A 21705-nucleotide genomic window follows, 5' to 3' on the forward strand; every position below is an offset into this window, starting at 1 on the left:
ACATAACTTAGTAAGAGTCTTACGTTGTGTGTGTGTGTGTAGTTCAATTGATATAGTAGTTTTGATGCCAAGTTACTCAAATTTTTGGTATTTTTCTCCTTACCTTAACTAAGTATTGTTACCTTAGAGCATTGCTAGCATAGTTTAGAGAAAGTTCAAGGCCTTGGTGAACAATGTATAAACATAGGAAACCAAGCGAGCGCAAGTCAAGTAGAGAAAAAGTGCAGTTCAGTCAGAAAATTAGTTAGCGAAAGAAAACGTGAAGTTAGCTGGTGTATGAGTGATTAGCTGTAATGATCAATATTTTAAAGTGAGTTTCACAGTTTAATGGAGATAAGGAGAATAATTTGTCTTGTCAAAAGGTGTTCTAAAGTAATTGAACCTGTCTGAATGGGCTTTGACAAAAAGGAGACGATTATTGAAAGTTCAGGATACAATTGTGCTAACCCACTGATACTATTGTGATAAAAGTAGAGAAAAATAGTATGTATTGTCAATTGGATTCTAAAGTAATTGAATCAGCCTAAGTGGACTTTTGATAAGAAAAAAGAATTATATAGAGTTTTAGACAAAACTGTGATCTCCTATAGTGTCAAGAAGTTTTGTACATACATTTGACTTGTTTTGAATATATTGTTTTAAAACAAGTGGATTGTTTGCTGTCTGTTTATTGTTGGAATTTATTGCCAACAAGTCACACACACCTACTTTAGAAGAATCCCAGCCCACACATGTACATAAAACCCTGGCACATGGCATGGAAAATAGCTTGTAGGAAAAAGGATGACTTTTAAATTAAGATATAAGTTTGTGTATTTTTGAAATATTATTCAGGTAATTGATCACAACAGTTCAGTAGGTTAATATAGATTTGACCTACTTTAATTTAGAGATTCTGTAAGGCAGTTTTTGGGTTCATCAACCTTTATACTGGAGAAAAGAACTTGGTTGCCACTTTCTTGATTATTATTATTAATGATTGATAAGTTTTTGTTTTTAATACTTCCTGAGATATTTTCTTAAACTATTATTTTATTTCAACTATTTCTAAACCCTGTTTAAATTAAAGATTGTCAGCTATTTTTGCACTGCATTTCTTATTAAAATTATTAAATAAATATGACTTGTAGGTAATTTTATTCTCATACATTATAAAGATAAATGGTTTATATAACATTCTCCAAGGTAGTAGATCTAGTAAGTTGTTTAACTATAGAATGGCCTTATATCTTCAAGATGTTTGGGACCTATCAACTTTTATGATGCCTTCATTAGAATACATGACATGGAGTTTATACTGAACTTGTCTGAGAAAACACAGCTTCTTACATGCATATTAGTATGCTTTTAGTAGTTGAGGGTGTGAAAAGATGAAAACTTCTGTTAACATTTTTTTATTATCACACACATTCTGAAATTGCTATGTAAAAAGAACATTAATAGTACTTGTACTTCTTTTATGCACATGCAATTTTTACTAATAACTAACAATCCACATGTCACATCCATTCCAGACATTTTTACACTGAAAAAAGTCTTTATTATAAAAGGATTATATGCTGTATTATTCGATGGAACTAGGAATTAAGTTAATGTTAGCTACATTATAAATTATATTTCAAGTATAATATAAAGATATGTATGTTAAAAATTGAGATTGAGGTTTTTATATCAAAATTATTGGCTGTTCATGCTGTCTGAAAACTGTGATCTTGACAGTAGCCCTGTCATTTGCAAAAGACTGTAATGTCCAAAGAATAACACCCCTCCCTACATGCTTTCCATAATCTATCTGCTGTAAGAAAATAACAGTTTCTCAGTGCCTGTTTCAACAGTCTGATTGCACACACAAAACCATAAGCACTGCATTTAGTGACTTGACTGCTATGTTTTCATATTGAATAGCATGAATATCTGTTTCATTCTCCAGCTGCTTGAGATATGCAAAGGTTGAATGGGAGGTATGAATGGAAGTCATATCTTGACAAACCCATATCCTGATGGACTTGTTTACATGCAAACCTGGTCTTTCTGTGTAGGACTTAGTGTCCAGAACATTGGTTTGATAGTAAGCAGGGTTCAGCATGACCTAACTTGCCCTCTGTGCAATATCCAGCAGTGATCACGAATCCCTTCCAAAAAGTTTTGCTACATGCTGTGTACAACTTTTGAAATATTGTTTTCACTCATTGACTGGTAGAAAATTACAAGAGACTGCACATATGCTTCATCAAGTGTCTGTCCCCTGTACTGCCATTTTGCTCTTGTTCATACAGATTTCTACAGTTGGTCTTTCTTTCTGGATGTTTCATGGAAGCAACTTGTGTACGTGTGACCTGTGCCACTTTTTCAGTGTATCTGAGTATATGAATATTTTGCATAAGAAAGAGTAATTGCATACCCTTCCCAAAAGCAATCAGTTTTAGTGGCATAATACTGCCTACAAAATGGCCAACAATGTTAAAATATACTCTGACATATACTATCCACCTTGGCTTTATTACATCTATGGTTGTCACAGGACTTGTTGATTTGCATATTCAAAATTGCTTGAATATAACGTACTCTGTTCACCAAGTGTTTTTAATTGATTCAGGTTTGTAAAGTATAATCCTCAAGCATCTTACACACTACAAATATTTTATCAGATTATCAGTAGAGCTAAGTGATTTAACCTAGTGCTTAGGCAATGATTAAATCGATTAGTGTCTCATAAACTAATTGATTAATGTCCCAAAAATAATCAGTTAATCAAAATTAGGGCTTCCATCAATTTTGTTCCAGAAATTAATAACAGTGTTCTTTAATGTTGTATAAGCAGGCACAGATCTAGGTGGTCCAACCTCCACCTCCTCCTCCATTTCTTTCCGAAATTAATGAAAAGGAACAGCCAGATATCCTTATACTACTGTAGAGTAACAAAAATAATGTTTTATGTCAGTTTTTATTTGATTAGGATATTAATTACCATAGAAACTTTTTAAGTTTTCTGAAATCAATACAGTCTATTGTCTACAGAAATCAAATCAGCTAACAACTGATTATAATACAACATGAAGAGCAAGTAAGTTTCATGCTTTGGCTTTTTCCAGACACTAACAGTGTGTGTAGACCAGAGATTTGTTTTCTTCAAAGTTAGTATTATTTAGGACGCATTCAGCTCTTATAACTTAGTCTTGTTACAAAATTGATTTTTTCATTGTTTAGTAGTTAGACTTCTTGTGATAAAGATGTTTTTTTGTAGTGTTGATGTCCAAAGACTATGAAAACAGACTTCCCATGTACCAATAATTTTTTTGTATCTCATGACAAAACCTTGTCGAAACATTGTACATTTACTGTTATGTTAAACTTATATTAAAGTTATTTTTCATTACCCATTCAAGCCATCTCCAAGCATTATTAGTCTTAAAGTGGGTTCCTCGTCATCAAATTTGAAATACTCCACATCACTTCTCACCAGACTCGGCATCCATCAATGTCATTGTCCACTTATCTGAACTTTTCTCTGGGCGATATTTTGCGGGCTGGTATGTAGACTTCTCCCAACACTTTCTTATCTCATTACCTTCATGATCTGGCAGTTTCCTCTTCTGTGGGATTTTAACAAGGAAGTGTGTAACTTTCTTACCTGATCTTCTAGGGTCACTCTTTATTTCCTTTGGATCCCACTCATTGGTGAGTGTTGCCCAGTCAGGTGTACTTGTATTTGTTCAATTCTGCACCAGCAATCTTTATATTGGTTCATGGTTGCAACAGGCTCTGTCGAGATAAGATGTTCCATAAGACCATCTAGATGCAATTCTGGATGGTGATATCATGTTAAAATATATCTAACAATATCTCACAATCGGTTTGCTTTTAAAACTTAGGAGATCTGTTCCTCAGGACTCCCCACTGCATACATGTCCCCCTAGTGCTTCTGGTGGAGATAGGGGGTCCATACCTGTTACTGGGGTGAAGGTCAAAGGGTTTTCTTTTGGAAGTGTTGAGTTTTCTCCACTCTCGGAGAAGAGGGCAAAGTTGGGGACCATCCTCCGTGGGATCTTACTTGTAAAACTGGTCCAACTTTGATGCTTAGCTATCTGGTGGGGGTGTGCTTGGTCCCTCTAATGAACACTGTCAGGTCTTAGGTTGTTCATGCAGGAGGTCCACTATCACCTCGTAAATCCAAACACAACGCAGTCCCATCTTAGGCCCATGTTGGAACAGCATTCCAAGTCCTTTCTGTAATTTTATGGGTAAGTGGAATTTGGTTTGGGGAGTGAACTTGACTTCATAAATTCAGACTGGATAAGTTTTGTTTTGGACCTTGGGTGGAGTATGGCATATATGATACTGTCAATCCAAGTCTGGAATGTTGCTTTTTGGACTTCTTCAGGTTGATCAGAAGGGTTGCCCACTTTGGTGTTGCTTTCTTTATTTCATAAATCTGGTTGTTCAAAAAGCATCATTCTGTGGCTGCTGGTGGGGATCCTATCACAAAGATATGTATATGTTGCGGTCCAACTGCCCTTGCCACTAACAGGGGGATATGGGTACCATGACCCCTTAAATCCAGCCCCAAGTCATGGAACCTCAGCTGTGTGGTTGGGGCTGGCCTATCATACTTGTGTAATATTCCACCCTTTTCACTCTGTAGTTCTTGGTGTAAAGCATACCTGTTCTGGATGTATTGTGGTTTTCCCTACTTGGGTACCACCTCTCATGGTATACCTTTGTTCTATGCAGATGCTTTCTGTATGAACTCCTCCGCCTTCTCAATGTGGGATTCTAGCTATAAGTATCAGTGGGGGTATGTATGTTTTGGAAATTATCATTTTCCTGATCTGAAAATGTATTTCCAACCATACCACCACTGACACTCTCCCTCCCTTCCTCCCCCACTAAGAGCCAGTGTTAGTGACCAGAATGGGGTAAGTCTAAAAAAAGTGATTATATTGTCTGCATACAGTGCTTATCTACAGTACCTGATAGAGGGCGTGTGAGGCCCGATGTAAAGTTTTGCAAATTAGATATTGCTGAGGGCAGTGGAGTCGGATATAAAGAATGGAGCAAGCAAACACAACGTTAGATGGCAAAGATGAAGATCAAGAAATAGCTATAAGTGTCAGTGGAGGTAAGTATGTTTGGAAATACATTTTCAGATCAGGAAAATGAAAGCTTTCATGAGTCTTGTGCTGTGTTTGTATTCTTTTATTCTTGTCCTGAGTCTTCCAATTTCTCCAATGTATATTTCATAGAAGTTCATAGATGATGTTTTTGGTTAGTAGGTTTCTATTTGGATTTTACTAGAATGGATCTTATTGTCTTGTAAGGTTTCCCACTGGACATCTATATTGAACTTCTTGGCTATGCATTTGAGTTTTTTATTGAAATTTGTCACTTAGGGGAGGTAAATGGTTGTGGTTTTCTTCAGGGAATTTTGATGAAGGTAGGGGTGTAACTGTTCTGTTTAAAATAATATGATCTTTTGGAGTTCTGTATTGATGGATGTCTCATCACAAATGTTTTCTGCTCTTTTGTTTAGGCATTAAATTATACCATGTTTTACAGAGATTTGATGATAGGATTGGAAGTGTAGGTATCTGTCGATGTGGGTGGGTTTTCTGTATACAGTTGTGGTGATTTTCCTATCTTGTCTGCTGATGAGTATATGAAGGAATGATTATAAATAATTACAACTATTCAATTTTAATTATAATCTATGAAATGTTTATTTTTAACTGTTTTAATGTTTGTATCAATCACATTACTAGAAATATAGATATAAGCTTTGGAGTCACTGGAATATAACTTGACTGAACTAATCATTTACAGAATGCTAGTTTAACTATTTTATTTAATTAGGTTACTTAAGGATTGTATGGGTAACTGATTAAACCAAAATACTATATTATTATAATGGGAGTCTTCTTTAATGTAAAAAATACTGAATATTTGGTTACAGTGTTACACAACTAACTTTTAAAAAGTTAACTAGTATCATGCCGTTATTGTAAAAATGAAACATTACTGCAGCTAATGTGGAAAAATTAAAATTTAGCACAATAATACTATCTGAATAGATTTCTGGTTTTATTCTTATTCATTTCCTTAATGGTGTAGAAAGTTTGTAAGTTATAGCTATTAAAAGTTTTATTTTACAAAAAACAATAATGTTCTTATAATTTCATATATGGTTCATTACCTCCTCTTACATAAATAGCTATTCTCATTCAGTGCTGTCCTCTATTTGCAAAAATTTTATTCACAAGCCCCGAGCTCCCATGTGCCCCACGATCAACATGGTTCAACTGTGTCTTGCATGTAAATCATCATGCGACAACCCTCCACCAATTGGAGTACGACGCACCTTTCTGATTTATGTGACTCCCTCTGTTCAATTCTACAGAACTATCACTTCTCGATTGCCAGTGCTCTTGTGAAGACTTTTTTTTTTGTGCTCACTACCCATGTTTGTTGTTTTCTTTTCTTTTTTCACCTTCAGATTTTTTTTTTGTTTTTACTGAAGCTTGTGTTTCCACTTCGAAAATGTTATCATTTACTTCCAGCACAATTACCCAGGCTTCAGGTGGTGGTATTCGACTGAGGAATTGTCCGCTTTAATACATTGGGAGATTGATAGTTATATGAGTTGACCTTCGTCAGGTTTTGAGTTCAGGGGCCCACACATTTGGAATACGGTCCACCAACTTTGGAGAGATAAGCTGTTATACTGTTATATTTTTGATATTAATATTATTATTTGTAGTTATTTGGTTTCAGTAACATACATTTTGTGATATCCTTTGTACTCAATGTTATATTAGGCTTAACATGTCATTCATCTTATTGGAAAATTGTAAATTAGTTTATATTGTTTCTTCAACAAATACCATCACTAAATTTTTTATTCTCAATATACACTTACTTAATTTTAAAATGTAACGACCCCTGTGTCCGGGGTCAGCGCACCCTCATCCCAATATGGTTCGCCTTCCTTTTTAAACTGCCAAACTCGTTCTGGACGACGTTTGTTTTGATAATTTTCCTCCACCTGATTATGAATTGACCTTCCCAGGCCTTTACTGCGGAGTCTCATAGGCCTACCTCAGCCCTTTTTATACACTTTTCACAGTTATTGTTGTTTTTTCCTTCCTTTTCCAGACATTTTTGTTCATGCTTTTTTCTCTCTTTTTAAGAGATGATGCTGGCATGCCTTGTCCTCCCTGGGCTTTGGTTCGTTTTGCTTTAGCTTATGAAACAGATTGTTTTTTGTTTTCTTGCTTCTCTGCACTTTGAATCTCTGTTGTCTGTACAGGGGCAGAATCTGTTATCCTATCCCTTTCTCCCTAGCCAAGTTTTCGAGCCTTCATCTTTCCTATCTCCTCTTCTACTGGTATTGGCTGCCATACACCTCCTCTCTGAGACATTCCACTTATTTCTTTGACATTTTTGTGGATACCTTCCTCCTTCTTACCTCCATATTGGAGTGATTGCCATCTTTGGCTCTTTCCCTACACACGTGGTTGCTTTTTGGACCTTCTGAGGTGGGATGCTGTCTTGTACCAAGTTCGTTTTTCTTCCACTTCTAATCGGGACTTACGGACAGCTCTTTCCCTATACCAGACCTTTGGGGGGGGGGGGGTATTCCTGTGTCTTTAGCATCATGTGGGGTATCTGTATTGCTGCATCTAATTTTTTTCTTTTTTGGTTGCTCATTTGTGTCTTTGGCCATTGTTTTTTATTCAAGCTCAATGTCTAACACCTCTCCATCATTTACCTGTGCTACGTCTAAGAGTTCCTCCATTAGTCAGGTATTCTCGATGCAGATTGGAGTTCTGTGGTCGATCTGTTCTGCCTCAATCACTTTTTGGTTCTTTCCCTTTTTTACTATATTGTGCTTTATCTAACTTTGGTGGGCCATTTCTCCATGACTGAGGATGCCCAATGTCGACATTTTGTATTCTTATGCCCATGTTCCTATTTTTAGGTTTGTTCATCATGGGGTTGGTACCAGTTTTGTGCCTTGTCCTTTGAGCTTGTTTAAGATCTGTATGTCTCTGGTTCCTATTGATGCATTCAGACAGATTGGGACCTGCTTTTACCTTTATTTTCTCATCCCATTTGTCATATTCCACAGGTGCTTTCATTCATCCTTGCCATTCTGTGTTAAGTCTTCCTGATTGCTCCTTCTTCGCCGACACAGAACTGGTTTTCTCAGCTGCTTCAGCTCGATTTGTTCTTTTTGTTCTCGATCCATTTTTCCTACCCTCCACTTTGGTGGCTCATGTGGCATGTTCTTTGTTTTGTTTCCTGCCATCTCTCTCCTTTATTCCTGGTCAGGTCCGGATGGCCTTCTACATCCTGTACATGCTCTGAGTTGCTTTGCTGCCTTCAAAGCTTCCTGCTGTTGGTTCCCTTTCCTGCTGTTTCATTTCCTGGTACCACTCCTCTGTTTGTGACTTTTTCTAGTATCTTCCCTTTTACTTGCATCTCACCCTCATTGTACGTTGAATGTACTTCTTCCGTTGAGCACTTGGGCTAGACCTCATACGTTTTTCTCCCATTTTCTGCTTCAGGTATCTGTTTCCTCCTCGTCGGGGTACCATATTCCACCTGTCGCCATCCTTCACTCTTCGGTGAGACTGTGACTGGGTAAGTTACCTTTATGTATATATATACCTGTTATTTTTCAGGGGTATGTCCCTGTTTTTCTTTACGGATCTCGCTTTGTGGCCAGTGGTGTCTGTCCGGATATACTTAAACTAGTCAAATCTGCACTGTAAGACCATGATGACTTAACAATTATAATTTACGTGACTACTAAATGCACATTGTTGAGATGGGATATTCCACAAGATCACTTGTAGGTTTTCCTCACGATATATTTGCTTCATTCACAGGGCTAAAATTTTGTGGAAATTTATGAGAATCCAGAAAATCTGCCATTGTGTGGAAAATTTCTCAATTTTCCTACATGCCTTTATATTTCAGATCACTTTAATAAATTATATTCTTTGTACACATTGCATAAATATGTAGTAATATTTTGAACACAGAAACATGAAGTTTTGATAAAACTAATTTATTGATTGTACTTTACACACTGTCAAGCTCAAGATGATCATTGTCAATCATGATCATCACTGGCAGACTCACTTGAACAATCTGCATTATCTACTGTAACCACTTGTGTCAGTGTCTGTAATCCCTCATTTGTTTGTGAGCAAGGACTTTGCATGCCTTGGAGAATCTTGTTGATTCTGCATTTTGTAAGGGTACCAAGGTTGTTGGTGTAATCTGCTTTCTCTGCTCTAGCTAAGAAAGAATCATATGATTTATCAATAAGTAATTTTTTGTAGTGTAAATTTGCTAGTTTCTTCTTCTGTGTGCTGAAACTGAGACAGTCCCAAACTAGTGCAGGACCTGAACTAGTTCACCAGTCTGTCAGAATCTGACGAACAGATGAGAATCCTCTCTCAACTGTTGCAGTTGAAAATGGAATGCACAGAACAAATTCAACAAGGAGGAGAAAGTTCTTGTACTTTTGGTGATCTTACTGATATACTCAAGGCCAGAATTCACGTGATGACGAGTTTATTTCACCAGCTTGAAGTCTTGGTCCATAGTACACTTTTAATTGTTTGAACTCTTGTAACACAACAATGTCACTGTCAATGTTAGCATTATCAAGGGGCACATGAAAGTTCTGCAGCAGGAAAGTTACTTCCTTTTTACAAAACTTGGATAATTCTTTCAAGTCCTTGGGCCAAGTATTGGTGTCTAAAAATTGTATCTTGGAAAGTAGAGAAGTCATCTTATCAAACTCACCAAATCTGCTGCTGAATGCACTATTTAAGCTCTGCATAGCATTTTGTCAATGCTCCTGGATATCCTTTTTTTTGTGGTTACATTTGTCCTCACTAATGGTTTACTAAAGTCAGTTTCTGTGAATTGGGAGCAGGTAATCCTTTCTGGAGACTTGTTCAATTCTAGAAGTTCACATCTTACTTTTACAGCCAGCTTGATCATCCTAGTGTTTTCAGTAGAGCCACCTGGACCTGATCAATGTGTGGTGGTTCCAACATGCACAACATGAGAAGCATACAATCTTGGCAAGTCTTACTCGTAAGTCACTTTTGGATGTTCCTGCAAATGTACACCAAATAATAGAATAATAATAGCTCAAACAATTATCCATTTTTATGAATTGTATTTTATACTAAGTTTATTATTAGTATTCATATTTTATTTACACATTTAGTAGTTTTCTAATATAATATGCTATACGTATATTTTATAGAATGACTATTCACATTTTTTTACTTACAAGTCTGACATAAACTGTTATTATTATTATTATTAAACAATTTTTATGAGTTACATCATTTACACATAGTCAGTAAATTGGTTGTTATTACTATGCTATACTCCAAAAAAATAATGAACATGTCGAACTTTTAGTGTCTGGAACAATTGACAGGCTTCAGCTATTGATCGAGCATCATCAGCTTGGAAGATTTTAGAAGTGACTGAGTAGATGAATTATGTCTTTATATACACAGCATTTGGCAAGTAATTTGAACTCCAGAGGTTTCTTCAACCACCCAGCTGCTTTATTTGATGCATCCTTGTCAGTGTTTTGTTGTTTGATATCGCTGAAGTGATGAACATACATCACTCCGTTGTAATGAAGGGCTCTCAAAGCTATTTGCATGTGTGGTAAGAATCTTGTACCATACGACTTAGGTTGAGTAAAGACAGCAATTTTAAGTTTATCAGCAAGTTTCATTAGTAAGCACCAATTTTTTTGTCTGTTTCTAAAATGTAGGTAAAGCTCTTTCAACAGATTGTAAACCTCGCAAAACTGCTCAGACAAAGCTTTCTTTGCTGCCAGTTCAAGTCTAGGTGCAAAACAGCGTGCAGCAAGCATCCAGTTGGCATCATGTTTTGGATTTGTAGAGTTCCATCAGTCTTTTCTTTTTCCCAAAAATCTACAGAGTACTGTCCGTCCCTGCTCTATCAGTTTTCTTATGGAACTCACGACTACTAAGTGCCTCAACTAGAGTAGCTGCAGGTACCTCGTCAACTGGCTTGATGTACATGTCATCAGTTTGAGATTCTCTGTCTCCCAGTACAATCAACTCCTCTATCAATGCATGCAGCAAGTTATCTGAACTCAATGAAGTGTATGATTCCATATATACAAAACTTATAATCTGTTCTAATATAAGTAAGTTCAGCCTCGTATGTCAGTCGCTATTGAAATTACTGGCAACTAACATTGTCTAACTAACTAATTACGAACATTGTCCATCAGTTGCTGGGCAACAATGTGATTAAATACCTTGGCTGCTTTGTTGTTGTTCAATGCTGAAATTATATTCAGTTCCATTTCATCAACAGTCTCAAGAAGGCCTGAAAATTGTGAATGTGGCTTTTCTGTACGTCCCAAGTATATACTTGCAGTTATTAAAGGCTTTGGTGCATTTTTAGTCATCTCCCTTGCACTGACAAATGAAGATGCTAAGGACTTTTGTTTCTTGTAAGCAGGCTCTCCAATTTCTATTTTCACGCATTTCTTGTGTGTCTCAGATGTAATGTACCAGATTAAATTAGGTATTAACAAGTAGTTTGTATCGTATTTTCCATAATTTTTTTATGTTATTTACAACTTTGCCTTTGTATCTGAAACAGAAAAGGTTACAGGCTTATGTTTAGAGTTAAAAACAACAAAATACTCAATAACGTGGGCAGGATAGGAGCTAAATCATGTACTAAAATAATGGCTAGCTAGATCTAATGTCAATTCCAAATTTTAATCTTGCATACTACTTTTACAACTTTTTCTCCAGTGTCATCAAGGACAAAATCCTACATATCTTTGAGGTCAGGTTCCCAATTATTCAAAGCTTTCACTGAGATCGTTTTGCCAGTATTTCTCAAGTCATCCATGATTATCAACTGCATGATTCAATGCATGTGATAGCATTCCCCAGTGACAGGTCCAATGAAAATGACGTTTAAATAGTGAATGTTTGGTTTTGAATAATTTGAGTTCATTATTGTATAGATGAAAAAGCATGCATAAGCATCAGATGCTTACATACGTTGTCAGTGGTGTTCAACTTTGAATAATTTGAGTTCATTAATGTATATATAAAATAGCATGTTTGAACATCGGACGATTACATGTACTGTTGGCAGTATTTGCTTTCGTAGCAAGGCTATTTATTAGTTCGATGCTCAAACTCAGTTTTGAATAATGATTTTTCGTGCAACTTTGGCTACCAAATACCCACTATATTGCACATGCACATCTAGATGTAAATATTTCTGCTATGGATTGACCAGGTAAACTTCTTTTAAAATCTTCAAATTACATGAATTTTTGGAAGACTTTGTGCAAATCGATTTGCGGATTTACATCAAAATTTTAGCTCTGATTCATATGCTCGAACCAGACCATACTAATCCATGGACTTCAAGGGTTAAGCAGAATGTGATAGCTGCCCATCCCTGCCATTCCTTAGATTGAATAAATCAGGAGTGGTCTGCTTTTCAATATAGGAATTTCTTGGTCTCCCATTGCACTTTTTCCAGTGTTAATGTTCCTCCGGACTTTCCACTGCATTTTTACCCCCCCTTTTATCTTCCAGTGGAGTACAAGAGTCCTTACCACTTTCCAGTTCCAAACCGCTGGGTTGGTGGACCATGGAGGCATCTTCCTGAATGTGATAGTGATATATGATACAAACAATAATGAATCCATTCAGTTGAGAGTAGGGCGGCAGTGTTCTGCTGGTGTAGATGACAAGATGTCCTCCAATTTGACACTCCATCTCTGAACAGGTCTACCTGAGGGGATGTTGTAGCTTTGGAGTGAGCCATCAAAATTGCAGTTCACCTCTTCAATTGGGATCCCTCATCCTACTCCCACATGGATGTTGGTTCCCAGTGGTTGGGTTTTGGATTCAGAGTTGGACCAATCAACATAAGTCATCACACATGTATTACTGATGTCTCTGTTCCTTCACTCAATTGGACTCATGTTCACTGGTACCGTGTTGTGGGTCACAGTGGATGGTCATGCAGGTCATTACAGTTCTTCCTCTTATGCTATCTCTCAAAGATTTTCATATACTGTGGATGTTACTGGGATGGGTGTGGTTCCTATCTAATTAGTTTTGAGTAGGATAGTTTACATACAGAAACATCTTTATTATTCCGATCATCTGGATGTCGGGTTTCCGAATTGGTCACACATTTTATCACTTTGTTGTCATGTGTCCTGTTCACAGATCGGTGGATATGATATTTCCTTCTGGTCTGCTGAATTTGAGGTGAAGATGGTATGATCCTCTTTCCTACCCCACCAGATGGCTGGATTTTGGATTGTAGTTGACTTACTGGCAGTATATGATCCTCTTTCCTACCCCCACATGGGTGTCGGTTGCTGGTGGCTGGGTTTTGGATTGTATTTGACTTACCAATGGTATGATCCTCATCCTACTCTGCATGGATGTGGATTACTGGTGGCTGGATTTGGGATGCAGTTGACTTGCTGTGTACAGTCTTTTGCACCCTAGCCACACTACACTTTGGGGCACATATTTTTTACACTCACCCACATTACTGTCATCTATGGGATTGAGGTTTAGATATCAAGTGGTTCGAATACCTATCCAACCATTGTTCTCTCTCTTTTTCTTCCATGTCTGCATCACCTCTTTCCACACTGGGCATTGAATATGCCTGGTACCTAAATGGTGCAGTCTCCCACATATAATCCTCTACTATGACGATCCCCCCTTTTAGAGTGTCCTTTGGATGCTTTTGAAGGATGTTTCTTTCTTTCCATCGCACCAATTCCTCCACCTATTCAATGTGAGATTCTAAATGTTTATGTGAGAGGAGGTAATGTACCGTATCAGAAGTTATAATTTACCTATTCTGAAAATGTATTTCCGATACGTACTTATTTCCTCTCACACTTCCCACCCTTCCTCCCCACTGAAAACCGGTGTTTCCAAAGTGATAGTTCGGTAGAATTGAATAGAGGGAATTACATACATCAGGAGGGTTGTCGCATGATGCTTTACATGCAAGACTCAGTTGAACCGCATTGATTGCGAGGTTTGTGGGAGCTCAAGGCTTGTGGCATGAGACAAAATAATTTTGCATATAGAGGGTGGTACTGAATGAGAATAGCTATTTATGTGAGGGAGATAAGTACCTACTAGAAATACATTTTCAGTATAGGAAAATTATAACTTCCATGTGTTTGACTTTAAATTTAGGCTACTTGAAGAATATAAAAATTACTAATTTTTACTACTTTGGTTGAGTACTAGTTTGCCAAATAAATAAAATATTATTATTAATTTCACTCGGTTGGTTACAAAGTGTTTGAATAACTAAATATGTAGTCATAGATTCAATATTTAAAGCCTCAAAATTGACTTAAACATGCCTATAAAGATAAAAAAAAACAATACTGAATTGTCTGGAATAACAAGTCTGTATACCCTGTACTGTTACAACAATTGATTGATAGGTAAATAAATATTAAACAGCAAGTTTGTTGCATGATTGCTGCTTATTCTATTCAAAAAATGTATGTAAACAAATTGGCTAACTGCCTACTTAATTATTGCTGATTGCATTTGTGATACGTTTTAAATATAAACATTATTACACTTATCCATGATAGTAAAACATGTTTCATTTTATAATTATCAGTTTATTTGATTTGTAGGAGATCAGTGTATAATTACTACATATTGTAAAAACAAACATAATGGTGACTGTTTGGTGGGGGTATATAGTCAATGTTAGCGATTCATTCACCAAGTAGACTAGATTATTTTTAAAAATAATTGTAGCAAAATATTTAGACAAAAAATGTGTGTTTGTTGTTTTTTTTGCAAAAGGAGTAATACCATGAGACAGAATAATGCAGTGTTTTAAAAAGTTATGGTGGAGGGTGTGTAGGACATATGCACTAATCAACAAGTTGTTAAATAAACTGTAGCTGGTTATAAGGTTTTTTTGCATGAAATATCCAAAAAGTTTCAAAGTAGTCACACATAAATTTAATATTTGTATCTTTCATATCTAAAAATTTAACAGCTCAATTAAAGCCTTTGCCATTGTGATGATTCACATTAGATTTGTTATTACTTCTTGTAAGTTTCACTTGTCGTTGAGGAAGGAAAGGTGATTGCAGTATTCCTACAATTTTGTTTAATAGGGAGCATGTAAAGATGTACACATAAAAGTTTTGTGAATATAACTTGATGAATTCCACCTCTTAAACGATGTAGTAAATAAATTAAAGAGTAGTTATGTATTGTATAGTATGGAAATGTATAAACAAACACATTTTTGGAAACAAATTAAACTAAAACTGCAAACATAATAGCAATATACAGGTAAATTTACTTTAAAAATGTAGTCTGATACAATTTTAAAATTTTAGTCAATTTTCTAGGGATATATATATGACTACCTTAGGTACAATTTCAAATGAAACATACATAGCAATATGTCCTTCAAATAATATTTACATCTTTGCCGTTATATTCTTGGTACACATCAACAAGGATTTAACCAGTTTGCTGCAACAGGAAAACCTTATGTCTATATAATCACTAAAAATTGTACCAACACTAGATGATTTTAGAACCAGCAAATATGAACTTTGCTTCTGATATATATCGATTGCTACTGAATTAGTGAAATTTCAAACATCTTGTAATCTTTAGAACAGTGTTGGTAGATACAACAAGTAAACATTTGGCCAACAAAAACTGCATTGGGTACACAATTACTGGGCTTGTACTGTGCCGTTTCCATCAAATACTAACAGACTGCCACTTATGATTATAACTTAAGTTTGTGGAACAATGTATTCAAAATATAATGCCACATGCTACAATACTTGGGTTACTTAGTAAGTGCAGTAGAGCACAAATGAGTAACTGTCAGTCTTACTTTGTAATACTAAAAACAATTGATACAAAAACTATTTTGCTCTGTGCATAATGTTTTTGGCATTCTCTACATAATTTTATGTGTGTGTGTGTGTGTGTGTATATGTATATATATATATATATATATATATACACACACACACACACACACACACACACACACGTATATATATTAAATGTATATATATAGCTTAGTCTAATCCCCTCCAACTGTGCATTCAGAAATTAATTGTTCTGGTAAATCTTTTTTTTGTGGAAAATTGTTAAGTTCTGTTCAGAATAATACAGAAGTTCTAAGTAAGATTTGAATGTGTTACCATCATCAGAGTTATAAGCAGAATTTATTCAACAATTTCAGGAACTATGCCAGGTGGTGAAATTGTTTGTGTGAAGTGTGAGATTGGAGAATCGGAACCTCCAAATGAAATTGTTATCTGTGACCATTGCAACTTAGGTAAGAATAATTTTAACAAGTTAAATAGCCTTTTGAATTATACAGAAAAGTACATTTGATATTATTTTTTTATGTATAAGATCCATTTTCTAAACTTTTGTGAATGCAATTTGTAAATACAAAATATCACTTAAAGGTTAAATGTGTGAATTTACTAGAAATTCTAGAATAGTTCTGCACAAATGAAATTATAAATAAATCTACAATTACATGTATCCTGTTAATTTAGTAGCAATTTTTGTAATGTTAAAACTGTCCCAGCCTTTAAAACATTAACAAATTTAGTAAAGGAATTCCACTATGAAACTTTCATTCATAAAAGTTACCAAGCAATAGTAACAATTTAACATTATTGAAAAGTGTTAAAATTCACTAGAATTCAAACTAAAATTCAGTTTTGAATTATATCACATATCAATATTCTTTAATAAGTTTGTTTGTCAGTTTGTTATATCACATATTATATCACATATCAATATTCTTTAATAAGTTTGTCAGTTTGTTATAGCACTGAGAAAAAGCACTATATTGTGATATTCATCAGTTTGATTCCAGAACTGGATCAATTAAAGAAAATCATTATGTACTTTGTCTGTTTTGTGATAAATTATTTGATATCCAAAACTGAAATGGAGATCATAAGTTAAACAATGCTGACTTTGTGTAACTGTACAGGTTCTCATTTTTGTGTATGTATGCTTTCAAGGTTTGGATCATGAATAAAAATTTTATTAGAAGAACAGAAGAAAGGTTATTGTGTTAACTATTGATAGATTTAGAAATACAAAAATATATGTGTTGTGAAACTTGAAAAGGGAGCATGGTACAAATTGCTCATTTTAAAAACTTGCGTTGCCTTTTGTTTATTTTCAAAACAAAATCCCAACATATTAAGTTATCTCTCAAATAAGTTTAAAGTTTCTTTTAACGTTTTAGAAATTGTGAGTTTAAAACTCAATAAATTTTATGTAAATTACCTTGTAATATTCAAGAAGGCATCACATTTACACACTAACAACTCCAAATTTAGCTATTCTGAATCCTAAAACTAAGTTTGAATTGCATGCTAGTCAGTGGCATTGGATGATTTGAATTACTGTACTTATTTAAGACAATCAAATGATTAAAATGTTTTCTAATTTATGTCAAACATACTGAGTTTATGTTGAATAGGGCATGGAATAACTTGAAAGTAATAAGATTTGATGACATCTTACAGTAGGTAGTGTGAACTATCTTTATTATTTGAATTTACGTACACCATTTCAGTTGCTAGTGTGATCTTTGTCAAGTACAAAACAAAAAATTAACGTAATAAAAATTATTTCCCATTACCCACTGCAAGTTGTTGTCCAAAGAGAATATTCATTAAGTGATTCATATTTGTGTAACATTGTAAACTACAAGATTTGCAGTTGGTCTAATTGAAGTATATAAATTTGCTATTGATGTTTTGATTACACACAATTCAATTACTCATATTTTTAGCAGTAATAATTTTTACTATTTAATGTCTTAATCTAATAGTTACATCAGTTTTTTTTCTTACAGTCTAAATGACAAAAAGTAGTTAAGTGACTTCTCACAGAGCCAAAACTTGTTACATAGTGTAGAAAAACAAAAGTAAAATGTTTGATAAAATAGTTTGTGTTATCAAAATGAATAGAACAACAAAATTTCAAAAGGTGCATAAACAATGGAACCAAAAAAATTACTGGGACAGCACATCTAGATAATAATAGGCATATCCAACTGAAATTACATAGAAATCCCATGATGCCCTGCTACATAGGGTTTATTAAGGCTAATATCTGTCTTGGATTGTATTGATTTATCTATTTATTTAAATCAACAAAATGTTAATGCATTTTGAACCTTTTCATGGCCAAAATTGTTTTTATGATACCTTTTTTGTGGTTATTGTTTCATTTTTCTACAATTTGTAAGGATAATCATTATTGTTTATAAATTTTACTGACTCAAATATCTTTATCTTATTAACATTCTTCAAATTTCCAAATAGAAGTTTAAATTGATACATTTACATCTGTAATAGTCATAGATGGTAGAAGAAAAATTCATCACACAGCATTTGATATTCATTCTAAAGTAATCATTTCCCCTTGACAAACACAAGTATTATAAAGTAGAGCAGTCCAACAGCCCGAGGCTGGAGATATGAACAGTCCTTAAGTTTTTCCTCTGCCTCACTTGTCTATCATTCATCTAGACCTTGAGATATGAAGTATTGTGAAACCTGTCTAACACAGGGTGGCCACAAATCTGAAAACCTGGAAAAGTCGGGGATGATTGGCCCCCGACCATCAACTTTGCAATATTCTTGTTTGAAGATTTTTTTTTCTGTTGTACCATAGTCTGAAGTAAGTATAATCTGAAGTTTTTATTTCTTTTTATAACTATGTTACAAGTTAAAATAATATTTATTAGTTAGAATTATGAGGAAAAGTTAAAAAATATCAGTATGTGCCACACACTTGTTTGCTGGACTGGAAAATCTGGAAGAATATTTTTTAATTGTGTGGTCTCCATATAATACGGAAAATAATGGGACCACTGATATTACACAAGTTTTCATTTTGAACAGTAAACTGTTTGCTGAGACAAACCATTAGAATTAGACAGGTATTTTCCACATCTAGTATCTGTATATTAATCTGATTTCACCATTATGCATAATAATTATGCTTGTATATTTTGTCAAATTACAAATCTGTTAAGCCTTGCATTAGACAGAGTTTACAGAACTACATGTTAGTGGTTTGTCATGTCTATGGCATTACTGTATAAATTGTCTGAAAGGCTATCAATACAGACATTACATGGTAATCGCACAATACAGATTAGTCTATAATCAACTTATTTTTTTATTGACACGTCCCTATAGAAGCTACCTATGTCCAGTCAGTATCAAGATGTCTGGAAGAAAGGAGCTTTTGGACCTCCTAAGAGGGGTAGTTGTTTGATGCAGCATTGACAGTATAAATGTAACCCATCTACTCGTACCCATGTTCACTGTGAGTAACATGCTGAAGGAGTAGAAATGCTGAGAAGGATTGTTGCAATAGTTGGACAGATTTGGTTTTTATAACAACCTGAAAACCCTTTGAGTATGTCTGCATTTTCCTGCTAAGAAAAGTTGGGGTTAGTGTCATTTTAAAGGTCTGTTTTAACTGTTTTTGATTTGATCCACTAGTAACAATTAAAGGAGATATTGTTAATTGCTGTGTTATATTGCAATGCTCTGGACAATATTGCATTGATTGAATTCTCAAGAAGGATTGTACCTCTTTTACCATGATGATAGTTCATGCCACATCCAGCAGTGGTTTGAAAGAAATAACATTCATCATTTGTTTCAACCAAATTTAATCAAACTGAAGTACACTAGGATATAAAACTTGAAGACAAAAAGAATAAACCACAATTTTATTATGCTTGGAGCTATCTCTAAGAGAAGCAGCTGTGTATTCTGCTGAATGCATATCGGTATTTAATGGTAAGTTTTAGTATATAATCATTTTGTCAATGATGAAGCTTATTCAAATGGCACTCCAGCAGAAAAAACACATCTTCCTTCTCAAGGTTTGTTGTCCCAACACCTACATTAAACTAGCATAAATGCACCAAAATGATGAGTGTTAACAGAATGGAATTTCACTGAGATAGTAGACTAATGAAATAGATAACTGTATACAATATATTTATTTTCCTTTAGGTATTGCAATTTAAAAAAGATTTTGAAAAATATACTTTAGCATCATTATTTTTTATCATCCTCTCAAAATCTTAAGTAGAATGTTTACTAATAACTTGCACTTCCTAAAGAATAAATTGAACTTTTTGAAAAACGAAAAAAAAATGCTGCATTTTCAAATGCAAAAGAAGAATAAAGTACGCCCTGGATTTGTTGTAAAGCTATGGTTTTAGAAGAAGAAAAAGGATTTTACCTTCTGAGTACTATTATTTTGACACTAACAGTTTTGGGGCATTATTATAAGTATGTGGAAAATAAACCAGGGTATAGGTAATATGAATTAAAAAAAAAGATATGGTATTTTATTGGAAACTGAAATGTAGCAGCAAAAACCAGACTGGCTTAAGAACTGTATGTATTTTTTTTAGATATCTCACCAAATTCAAAAAGTTTCACTCTTACATGTATAATTACAGACTCACCAAATAACTTGTTGCTGTATAAATAAGTTTTCAGTACTTTTTTGTGTTAAATTTTGAATTCTGTTGTACATAAATGTACAAACTTATTTTAAGGGTATCACCAACGTTGTCACAGACCAAAGATTTCTGCAGAGATTCTGAAGCCAGAGGTTCCATGGTTTTGTAGGAATTGCATATTTGCTTCTACAGCAAAGGTGAGATTACAAATTTATGAGGCATTTTTGGTAATATTTGCTTGTGTAATTTCTATAAAGTAGTTATGGTGAAATGTGAAATATATTTATTCATTTTAACAAGAGTTACCTCATGGTGTAACTTTGAAGTTGCAGTAGTCATTTGATGATGATATAGGGTTTTGTTATTCAGTATGAATAAATGTTTCTGACACGTGTGAACAATGTAAATTTTTTTACATTGTTTAACAATAAACCATGTATACAATACAGTATTAGGTGAATGACAGAAAAAGAAGATTGAACAAAATTGGTATCAAATTGAAGATTTTAATTCAGATTTTAGTAATATACAGTAGTTAATTTCTTAATTTAAAAGTAAATATAGAAAAAATAGCTAAATATTTTTTTTTTCATATGTCACCCTGGTATGTTATCTTCTGGGTTTGGTCAGATTACATTTTATTATGCCCACAATACAATGACTATAGTTTCATACGAATCATATACTCAAATTTCCAATATTGACAAGCTAGAATATAAAATAAGAACCTCCTAACATTTCTGTTTGCTGAGATATCATAATATTTATCAAACCCACCATATTGGCTCCACCCACCACTTCATTATTTGAGAAAACTTGTTTATCTGCACCTGCTTTTTTATACTTAAGTTTATGACCAATTGAAAGCTCTACATTTTCTCTATGTAATTCTTTTGGTGTTTCTAAGTTATTTACAAGTAAAAAGCTCTTATATTGTTGGAGAGTTTGAAGTATTATGATCAGTGCTATTTCCCAAACAGAAATTAAATTTTTTTAGACCCAAATACAACATAGTTAAGAAGCCTGGTAAATTACAATAGATTTTTGTGGTATCGGTATAGTCATTTATAATTTTTT

General features: G+C 34.3%; 1 protein-coding gene across 4 annotated transcripts in view; it reads left to right on the top strand.

The window, feature by feature from the left end:
• LOC106465790 (metal-response element-binding transcription factor 2-like) overlaps nt 1-21705 on the top strand; it is a 107401-nt gene that overhangs the window by 31421 nt on the left and 54275 nt on the right. For 3 of the 4 annotated variants that reach the window (XM_022393723.1, XM_022393724.1, XM_022393726.1), the window contains 2 exons: nt 16339-16434; nt 20725-20825. In XM_022393723.1, the coding sequence (XP_022249431.1) occupies nt 16339-16434; nt 20725-20825 (197 nt within the window). Of the gene's footprint in view, nt 1-8564; nt 8641-16338; nt 16435-20724; nt 20826-21705 lie in introns of all 4 variants that reach the window. The other variant, XM_022393725.1, reaches the window with a different exon arrangement.

This window comes from Limulus polyphemus, unplaced genomic scaffold (genome assembly GCF_000517525.1).
Source record: "Limulus polyphemus unplaced genomic scaffold, Limulus_polyphemus-2.1.2 Scaffold2052, whole genome shotgun sequence".
In the NCBI taxonomy this organism is placed as follows: domain Eukaryota; kingdom Metazoa; phylum Arthropoda; class Merostomata; order Xiphosura; family Limulidae; genus Limulus; species Limulus polyphemus.